At 30.5% G+C, this 10,861-nt stretch overlaps 2 protein-coding genes across 3 annotated transcripts in view; one reads left to right on the plus strand and one right to left on the minus strand.

Moving 5' to 3' along the window:
• Positions 1 to 4,241, minus strand: part of LOC108903840 (calcium-binding mitochondrial carrier protein Aralar1) — an 18,555-nt gene extending 14,314 nt beyond the window's left edge. Inside the window, exon 1 of one of the 2 annotated variants that reach the window (XM_018706158.2) lies at positions 4,037 to 4,241. In XM_018706158.2, the coding sequence (XP_018561674.1) occupies positions 4,037 to 4,078 (42 nt within the window). In that variant the 5' untranslated portion in view covers positions 4,079 to 4,241. Of the gene's footprint in view, positions 1 to 2,045; positions 2,223 to 4,036 lie in introns of those variants that run through there. The other variant, XM_018706174.2, reaches the window with a different exon arrangement.
• Positions 4,242 to 4,692: 451 nt separating this feature from the next.
• LOC108903862 (sorting nexin-4) lies at positions 4,693 to 10,638 on the plus strand. Its single transcript, XM_018706185.2, has 6 exons — positions 4,693 to 5,119; positions 5,177 to 5,283; positions 5,411 to 5,733; positions 5,785 to 6,376; positions 10,039 to 10,153; positions 10,212 to 10,638. The coding sequence occupies exons 1-6, from the start codon at positions 5,051 to 5,053 to the stop codon at positions 10,260 to 10,262; spliced, it is 1,257 nt and encodes a 418-aa protein (XP_018561701.1). The 5' UTR covers positions 4,693 to 5,050; the 3' UTR covers positions 10,263 to 10,638.
• The last annotated feature ends 223 nt before the right edge of the window (positions 10,639 to 10,861 follow it).

Here is a 10,861-nt window from a genome sequence, read left to right on the forward strand (position 1 = left end):
AATGCGATAGTTATAAACAAATTAAAAAATGGGCACTTTTCTTGTTTTTTTGCAATAACTTTTTTGTTTATTAACCGATTTTAATTTAACAAGTCTCATTTTGTAGATAATTTTTCTCCCTACAAGCTGTCTGGGAGTCACTTTTCGCTAAAAATAATGGTTTTCCCTGCAAAGTGAATTAACTGTTTTCCTCACTTATTTGTTTAAATAGAAAAGTTAGCTAATAAAAGTTTTTGACTCACGTTTTTGACATGAGAGATGTCTTGTATTATGTTCCTTTAGACAATTTTACAACAATCTCGCGGATAGGACTTTTTTCGAGTAAAAATCTTATTTGCTTGGCCTACTGGGGGAGCCTCTCGACTTGCAAATATTAAAATAGACGAACACAAAAAAAACGAGAATGTGAAAAATCAAATATTTGCGATCACGTCTGGTAAAACGGTCATATCATTCAATGGGGTCGGCTAAAAGTTTGCAGAAGGACAAGAATATTATTAAACGAAAATTAAAACAGATTGCGATTACTTTGTTCGACTAATTCCTCAAATTGATGAAAGACAGTCAAATTTTTTATTGTAATTAAGTACTCAGTAGAGCCAAATTTAACTATTAATATTTATTTGGTATCGCCTCCCAATAATTTTAATAGTTGATTTTCATATTTACTGTACTAAACTAATGTACCTTCTACTTGTTTTATGACTAGAATGAAACTGTCAATGATAAGGAAAAGGGCATAAAATAATGTGTGTGCTGCTTCTATTCTATTGGTTGGTGGATAAAACACTGAAAACTTAACGTTAGTTAAAATAATGAGGATGAAAAAGAAAATGTACCTGGGTTCACTAAAAAATTGTTGAAAAATTAGAGGCAGTCCTATTATTACAATTTATTCAAAAATTTGTTATCAATTTTGTATATTACAGTTAATTCAATGTGAAACAGTTGGTCATTTTTTTTACTGTGCAAAATAGTTATGAAACAGTTATAAATTCTACTCGAAATTCTAAGAACTACTTTTGAATATTCAATACTTTGTGTCATATTCGTTTATTCATGTTGTGGTGGATTTTGTCAGAATCAAGGAGCAAAGACCTGATAATTCAAAAACGAAGAATTTCTTCATTACATTATTGTATGACCGGACAAATATAAATTTCACTAATTAATTCTGAAACATCCTGTATACTTATTAAGATTAGTAAAAATATTTCTATTTTTATTACATTTCAAAACTGTGACATATTTCGTTTGATAAGAACAAATTCAAATTAATAAATTAACAGAAAATTATTATTGCAATTTCTAATTAAAACTTGACTATTAAATTAAAATAGTGTGTTCATAATTTATTTCTTGAATAAATTTAAGTTGTTTCAAAATAAATTTGATAAAACAGTTACAGATCACGCGAAATTATTAAAATCCTCGATTTTATTTCTAAAATGTGACCTTCTTCACGATTAGTTGACATTCACATAAATCGTGACTAAAAATGTTTATCTAAAAATATCAATTTGTGTTCTGCGGAAAACAATGATTAAAAAAATTAGGTATACCTGAGACTTCAGGGTATACGAGTACTTCTGATGTATTTAAACTGCAGTAGATGATTTAACTTATGAATAAATAAACTAAAAAAAACATAAGAGACTCGAAACCTCTTTTTCAGTCAAACTAAATGCATCCAAAATCGTCACTGAAAGGTTATGAAAATGGGATATTCAGTATCAATGATATTTAATAACGAAACAATGTTATAGTAACTAGCAGTGGCGTCCGGCTGGTCTTAGATCTTATCTCTAATTCAATATTACATAACTAATAATATCTAGTTTTGATTTTAAAATTAATTTTTCTAATGAAACCATCATACGTGATATTATTTGCTTTTCTAATAATCATATCACCACAACAATTCCACGACTTATTTACACTTTTATTTATTTCGCGACTTATCAGTAGAGGTTATAAGACATCGACAAGAAAAATGTTTCTTTTCGCACATTCCTCATTTTCAACCATATTTTTCACTGACTTACCTGGTGTTTCATCATAAGGTAACTTATTTCCAACAAAACTCCTGAAATGTTAAATCTGTTCCTAGTCCACAGTCATTGCAATAAAACGTGCAGATAATTAACAAAGTATTTTCCTCATCACAAGAATGAACATTATGCGCGATTACTACTACTGGTGGTGCCGATAACGAGATTAGCACTGACGTTTTCGAGATTTTTCTTTATCTTATTTTTCCGCCAGGAATGGATTCAGAATTTTTCGAAAAATTATTCACTCGGTAACGATAGATTTCTTATTTAAACTGGATGTAATATCTTACTTATTTGACTATATCAGTGTAAGGCATTTACGAATTATTGCAGCTTAAATCAAGTGGCCTAGAATAACAAAAATAGTGATACGATCGAGTACTTGTGTCAATCTCTAAGCCAGTTCTGTACATTATTAAATGTACCTACTCCTTATCAGACAGTATTAAACATTACGTAAGTTAAATTTATATTAAGTAATTTCAATTTTAAAAAATAATTTGTGAAGAATCTTGCGACATTGAAGGCTTCCAGTCTCGAAAATAAATATGTGCAATAGCTGAGTATCCGTCCAAGCAGAAATTTATGGTTGTTTCCTTGTGTCGTACATATTGGAATTTCTATTTTTAATATCATGTCCACTTGACACGGTGCACGATAAACATCAATTTTTAATTATTCAAATCAAAAAGTACTCATGCAGGTAAGATGTTACATATTTCAGTATTCCGGGTGTGTTTGTAATATAAGTATGTTTTTCGTATCTAACAGAAGATAGAAGAGTCATGTTCACGTAAACTGTTATCTTTAAAATAGGTATGACATTTGTACTTATAATGCGTGATTTTTATTGACATAAGGCTATAAGCTTTAAACAATCAAGTACAATAATTATGTTGGTTGTAATAATTAAAATATTGAATAAGAACCTAATTGTTTTCGTTACCACTACGATTTATTCATTTTAAATTGTTTAGTACGAGTTTAAGCAATGTAAGCATGGTTTCTCAAAGGAAAAGGGATTTGTGTCGGCTTCCTCAGTTATAATCACATTAGCTGAGATTTTGACATTTGCTTCTCAACAGTTGAATTGACCTCTGTCAATGCCAACGTAATCAAATACACGTTACAAAATAAATGTGATACCTATAGGTACCAAATTATTTAAGTATTTTAAAGAAAATATTACATTTCACTAATTCAGGTTTATAATACCTACCTAAAACAATCTTTTATTTTTAATTATTAATTAAAGTAATTAAAAATTTGATGCAGAAATTTATGAATTTTAATGTTAAATAAAATTAAGAACAATACATGGGTATACTTACTTAAGTGTTTATTAGTTACTGTCTGTTATCTAGTCTGTTAACTACAACTCTTTAATTGCCTAATTAGTCAGTTTGTCTGACCACACTGATGAACGTTAATTGATGTGGACCTTCCTATTGCATTTTTTTATAACCTTATTTTAGGACGTACTTACATGCTTAATAAATTTGTACCCTATTAATATTTTAAGCAAATGAAAAAAAGGAAAACACAATAACTAATACCAATTTTTAAAATATACTTTTTTGATGACTTGTACATTTCCGAGTACATTTCCTGATTATAGGCATGCAGTTCAGTTAGTAATAATCACAGGTCATACTATGTTTACATACATAGTAATAATCTAGTAACAAGCTACTATAACTGCCTAAAATCGGTTTTTCAACGCATCCATCATCCAGCACGCTTATTACCTAATTACTTTGCATGTATTTTATCAATTAGGCCAACCAGTTTATTTAAAAATTTGCCTTTAGTAAAAATCTGTAACGTCACTAGTAATAAACTACCTAGACATTTACAGAAACTAATCAATATTGAACGTACAAATTCCCTGGATAAAAAATCTGTGAATATCAACAATACTTCTGCAAATGCGTAATTGTTAAGCTAACAGTAGTAGAATATAAATTTCGAGACTTACCTACCTCTTGACAAAAAGCTCTGGGAAAAAAGTTCAATCTGTCCATTCCAACTTAAAATTATAAAAAACACAATAGTTTACCGCACTGTTTAAAAATAGGGATTTAGATGTTTTACGAGATACAGATAATAGTTTTTTTTTTATTTTATCATCTCAGTTAACCATGCGATTGCAGATAGGCGGGTAGCTCGACGTGACGTGACAGATGACGCATTGTTACGTCAGATGTCAATTGTATCTGTCAGATATACTACCAATGAATTTTGGCATTGTAGGAATGTAAGATGATCTTACCTTGTTTCGTCAAATCTCCATGAGTAAACCACTCGCAGAATTTCGTGACTTCCTGTGCTCCAATCAAAGCATCAGTTCCAGAACTATATGGATCTCTATAGATATATATGTATGTCTCTTTTTATACTATTTCCTGCTGATTTCTAAATATTACAATATGACAATGTTTTTTTGTTCAGAATTGCAAAAATAATAACTTATAATTGTCTGACAACAATTTCATAATTTTCTGTTTTGATGCAAAGAGGGCAAAATGCAAGTTAACTTTTTAAATTACCATTGATTCAATTCAACTTATGTTAGATGGCGCTGGAAGTTAAGAATTAATCCATTTTTTTTAAACAATGTTGAATCGAATCGTAAATAAATAATTGTTTATACATTAAAAACTATTTATTGCAAAGTTGAAAGTACTAAAAATGTATGTATCCTGCAAACTAGTTTTCAAGTTATCATTATTTACTACGTCCATTGTTGCAAATTTTATTAGTTAGTGAAGTAGGCAAGTTTATACTTTCAAGATCCGGGGCTTCAATAAATTATGTATTTTTATCTCGCATTTGTAAACATTTTTTGGAAGTAGAACTAAAGTAAAAGATAAGGCGGTCTTATTTATTTAAGCTGTAAATTGCACTCATTATCGACACTAAAATAGAAGAGCAAACATATCAAAGGTATTTGTACTATAACATGGGTGTAATTGTTTAATAACAAAAGAATTATAATGGATAATGTTAAGGAAATATCAATTCCTTCCAGTAGTAGTAACGCCCCTTTAATACCAATAACATTGGTGAGTAAAACAATTTTGCTTATTCAGTCTAACCTAAAATTTTTTGAAAATTTACAGGATACTCTACTAAATCATCTAGAGATATCGGTTTCAGAATCGGAAAAACGTGCTAATGGGTCTCTAAATTTGAGAGACTTTTATACAGTATACTTAATCGAAACCAAGTAAGATCCATATTCAGTATTGATTTATATGTAATTGCAGGATAAAGGTCATCGTATTAATAATTACTGTTTGTACAATGAAAGGATTTTTATATATACTTAAGTACTTAATGTATATTATTTACAGACTGACTGATCCGAATTGCCAGTACAAGCTAGGCAAACTAACGACAGTATGGCGACGCTACACGGAATTCGAACAACTAAGAGATTACTTAGAAGTTACTTATCCCTACATCGTCTTGCCACCACTACCAGAAAAGCGAGTTATGTTCGGATGGCAGAAAATATCCAATGACACATTTGATCCAAATTTCATCGATCGAAGAAGGGCTGGACTAGAAAATTTCTTGTTAAGGATTGCAGCTCACCCGATACTTACCTGGGATGCGCATTTCATTGAATTCTTGCAGCACGAGGAAGGTTGGAGAGAATCGTACAAGTCTAATGGTGAGTAATGCATATACTTTGTAACATTTCTTATATCGGGGCAATTTTAAGGTTATTTGCAATTAGTCGAGAACAAGTTAAAAAGTATTAGTGTGTCAGTGAGATTGAAGAAAGCCGACCCTAAATTTGAGGCCATTAGAGATTACGGGGGGACGTTATATACGAATTTGAATAACTTGCTTAAAGCTCGATCGAGGGTAGCAGAGAAAGAATACACTATCCACAAATTGCATGCGAACTATGGACGCGTTTTCAGCGAGTGGAGCGCTATTGAAAAGGAAATGGGTGACGCTTTACAGAAAACTGGGCATTACTTAGATTCTCTAGCCTCCAGTATCGATGCGAGTCTAGAAGACGAAGAGCTACTAGCAGATCAGTTAAAGGAATATTTGTTCTTCGCACTGTCCCTCCAGAATATTTGTAAAAACCACGAAATGCTTCAATTACAGCTGGAGGACGCTGAAGAGATCGTTGCGAATAAAAACGTCGAAAGAACTAAGGTGCAGCAGGGCAAGACGGGATTGATGTCTCGATTGTTCGGTGCTGTTGATACCGATGAGGTGAGGGAGTTCAAAGTGAACTTGTTGGACCAGCAGATACAGGAGGGTGCCTCGGCTGTTACTGTTACCAAGGGAAGTCTGAGGTAAATTATTTTTTTCATAATTATATGTTTTTTTGTTATTAGCTTCTGTTTAAGCTAATTCTAAAAATTTTCCTAAAATGCTCGTAAAAATGAATTAATATATGCTCTTCTGTACCAAATACCTCGTGTTTAGGGTGGTCTCTTTTAAATTACAAAAAAGTTGCATAGTTTTATTTCGGATTATGATAAAAATAAATTGGAGATAAATTGCGCCGTTCCTAAAATAAACTGAAAAAACAGAAATCTAGGCTTATTTCGTTCATATCTTTTTTTATTGAGTGTGAATGTAATGAAAATCGGTATGTACACACAAGGCGACATATTCTATTTGTTGGAAGGTTAAAACATTTTCTGGACCTCCTAGATCCTTATGTTTTCATTAACTACTTTTGATGTTCTTATGGACGCCATAATGGATATTTTACTAAAATACCATCAATTTTATGTTTTACTTAATTTGATCGGAGTAGCCATGAAAAACAAATGAAAATTTTGACATTTCTGTTTAAAAATAAACAACCTAACACTTACTGCTGTAAATAAGTGCTCAAGTGTTTTAATTATTTGTTTGTAATATTTAATAAATGCAAAGACAGATGTGTGCAATGTTTACATGCAGTGTAACTGATATTCGGTGAAGAGATGCATCCCAGGATACCCAAATAGAAATATTTTCCAACATTTATACAGACGATTACAACGTGATACTTTAAAAAAACGTAAGAAATCGTGTTGGTAATTGAACTGCAAATGAAATTAATGTCTTGGCATAAATTAACAAAAAACCAGAAATATCCGAAAGACAAGTGGTATTAGAATATAAATTATCTGACGCAGGCATTTAAAAAATTTTAAGAAAACGTAAGTATAATTTAACCTTTCAACAATGCAATAGAGCATATCGCCTTATACATACATGGTGATACAAGCTCTATGACAAACTTTGACAGATGGTGTCTAGATTAATTTCAAACATTTTTTCTTTTATGAACATACAGTAAGTATGTCCGTGGTTAGTGGAAATGAGGGAAAATATTTTTTTTTTCGTTTTACGAAAAAAGGCATTCGTTCTTGATTAAAATTTTTACTTGTCTTTAAAATGCAGTTGGTATGGACAACTTTCATTTTTTCTCGTCATCAAGAGCGTCCATGTTGGAAGAGCGCTGGCCTTCAATGGCCTATATTAGAGAGATCCCCCTGAGCAATGTCACCACCTTTTTCCCTGTAGTAGTTGGCTAATGGCTCAGGGGCCTAAGTGCTGTAGCTTTAAAAGCTACCCTCGCCACCATTCCAGATTCCAGGGTGATCAGAAAATCAGAAAATATAAAAATCGTTCAAGAATCAACTGCTTTTGTTTTTAGCAATAGAGAAATATGTTATTAAGGAAAGTTGCTTATAATTGAAATAATTTATATTATAACTTTAGTTTGTGTACGAATCAGCCTACTTTGACTGAAACGAACAGTAAAACATTTTTATTGTTCATTTTATGAGAAAATAAAATCTTGAATAAAATTTTGGCTTGTATTTAAACTGCATAGAATAAAAAAGTTTGACAACAACCGTCATAATGAAAAGTGATACGGCTTTTGAATAATAGTGACAGTTATTCCTATGCTTACATTGCAGGAAATTTTTTTTCAAAAGTGTAGTCCCCTTTCCCACAGCCTTTGGCTTTGGATTTGGGGGTTGTCCCATTTCTGTGGTGTGCTTTATGTTTTTTTTTATGATGAGCAAAAGGCGGTTTATGCTTGAACGATTTTTTTATTTACCGATTTTCTGATCACCCTGTACATGCAAGATAAAAATTCTCCATGCCAACCGCATTTCAAAGACAAGCAGAAATTTTAATCAATGATGCCTTTTTCTCGAAAGAATAACAATAAAAATGTTTTACTGCCCGTTTCTATCAAAGTAGGCCGATTCATACACTGATTGAAGTTATAATATAAATTTCAGTTCTAAGCAACTTTCCTTAATAATATATTTCTATATTGTTAAAAATAAAGGCTGTTTATTCTTGAACGGTTTTTATATTTATCGATTATCTGATAACAAAATGAAAAATAAAAATATTTTCCCTTTTATCTGGCACAGATGTTTTTACAGGAATATTATCAAATTTTTTATGTTAATAAACATTAATGTACAGTTCAGTTTAATTTTCTTGCAACATTTAGAGTGTCGTATGTCTTTACAACAGAATATAGAATAAAAAAATGTAATTTTTTTAAATTTTAGGCCTTGGAACATTTCTCAAAAAATACGTAAAAATTAACGTATTTACAAATTTTTTATGTTAATAAACATTAATGTACAGTTCAGTTTAATTTTCTTGCAACATTTAGAGTGTCGTATGTTAGCTTGTATTATTGTCTTTACAGCAGAACATAGAATAAAAAAAATGTAATTTTTTAAAATTTTAGACTGGAACATTTCTCAAAAAATACAAAAATTAACGTATTTACAAAACTATTATTTTCTATAATACATATTATGGTTCATTTAATTGCAAATTAGTCAAGTCACCCTGTATAATATATACAGAGTGTTTCAGAAAGACCGCCCGTAAGTTCAGGGGGGTGATAGTATGACAAAAAATAAGAATTTTTTTTCATAGAGAACGCTAGTTATGTTACATTCGTATTACATTTTAAGTTCAAATTTTGTTGAACCATTCGGGCTCCAATTTCTAATGTACAATTTTATTTTCTAAGAATAATGTAGTCTTGTTAGAACTTCCTAATGTGGACTCAACACATACATTCTTAGTAATATTTTAAACTTTAATTAACCTTATATCAAAATTTTAGTGATTGTTAGTGACTGCAGTTAATAATGACTACCTACTTACAGCACTAAAATTTTGATATAAAGTTAATTAGAGTTTAAAATATTACTGAGAATGTATGCGTTGTTTATGAGACATCCATCAATAAGTTTTGACATAAGTCTACTTTGAGAAAAGTCACTTATTTTCTACACTGTAATATTGTAAGAGTTCAATTAAATGCCTTTTTTCTCGAAAACCACTAGGAAGTTCTAACAAGAGTACATTATTTTTAGAAAATAAAATTATACATTAGAAATTGGAGCCCGAATGCTAAAAAACCTAACCTCAAAAACATTAGAACTTAAAATGTAATACGAATGTAGCATAACTAGCGTCCTCTATGAAATATCTAATAAATAATTAGACCAACGCATTTGGCATCCTTAAAAATCTCGGGATACCAAATTTCATAAAAATATTTCGCACCGTTGGGAAATTTTCGTAAAAATCCTGTTTAAAAAATTTTATTTTGTCACTCTGTATCTCGAAAACAAGAGGAGATATAGTTCATCAGACAAAAAAATTCCTATTTTTTGTCGCACTATCACCCCCTGAATTTACGGGAGGTCTTTCTGAATCACCCTGTATATTAATAATCAAGTATCAACTGATTTCATGAGGCCACTTTGGAAATCAATCCTTAAAATGCAGAAATTATTTAGCTGCACTTATCATGGCTGATTAATTTTTGTTGATCTTTGCCAAAGCCATTTTAAAACAATTAGAAATAAGAATAAGAGACATTTTCTTGGAAATTTTATAACATAAGTTAATGATTTCAGTACATCAGGTATCATTCTTGAAAATCATGAAGTATTTGTTTTTTCAGTGACTTTTCGTCGAACGCCTTAACAGATATTGAGAGATTCCAGAACCAGAAAGTCTTGGATTTAAGGGATACTCTCGGCAATTATACTTACTTACAACTAAAGACTGCTAGAAAGGTAAGTGTGTAGATATCCTTTTAAATAGGGGTTCTTGAAATTCGTGTTGTATTTTCAGGGTTTACAAACCTGGCTACAGATTAGGGACTGCTTACAAAATATTCCATAATGCTAAAAGCAAAATACTTTTTTTTTTAACTTTTATACAGGGTGTTCCAGAAAAGTTGGGAGAACTTTGCACCACATCAAAATACAAATATTTAAACCAACATTCAATACAATTACAATATTGCATTAATTGAATTTTTTTGTATATGTGAGTGGATCTAAATTGCATTACTTACATTGGAGAAATTTGTGACGGAGCATACTCTCAATTTTTTTGAACCACCTTATATACATAATATATACTTATGAGCTTACAATCTTGCTACTCAATTTTAATTTATTTTTAATGAATATGTTTCATATTTATTTGCAAGGAAAGTATTCAAATATATTAAATATAACAATACTCTAAATCAAAATGCTGCATATCTAAACAATTGTCATGTAATAAAATGATATTATGTAAAAGTGTCTTAATATCACCTTTGTATCCTTATCCATATTCCAATTTATTTTAAACGAGGCGTCAGTTTAAAATGTACAGGGTGATTCTCTGTGGATAGATTTCAACGGTATTATCGGTAGGTATAAAAAATTGAAAATAATTGTGAGAATTCTCTAGTGAGCCGAGTCAGAGGCACGCCTGGTCATTGAATACAA

This window comes from Anoplophora glabripennis, unplaced genomic scaffold (assembly GCF_000390285.2).
Source record: "Anoplophora glabripennis isolate ALB-LARVAE unplaced genomic scaffold, Agla_2.0 scaffold10, whole genome shotgun sequence".
In the NCBI taxonomy this organism is placed as follows: Eukaryota; Metazoa; Arthropoda; class Insecta; order Coleoptera; family Cerambycidae; genus Anoplophora; species Anoplophora glabripennis.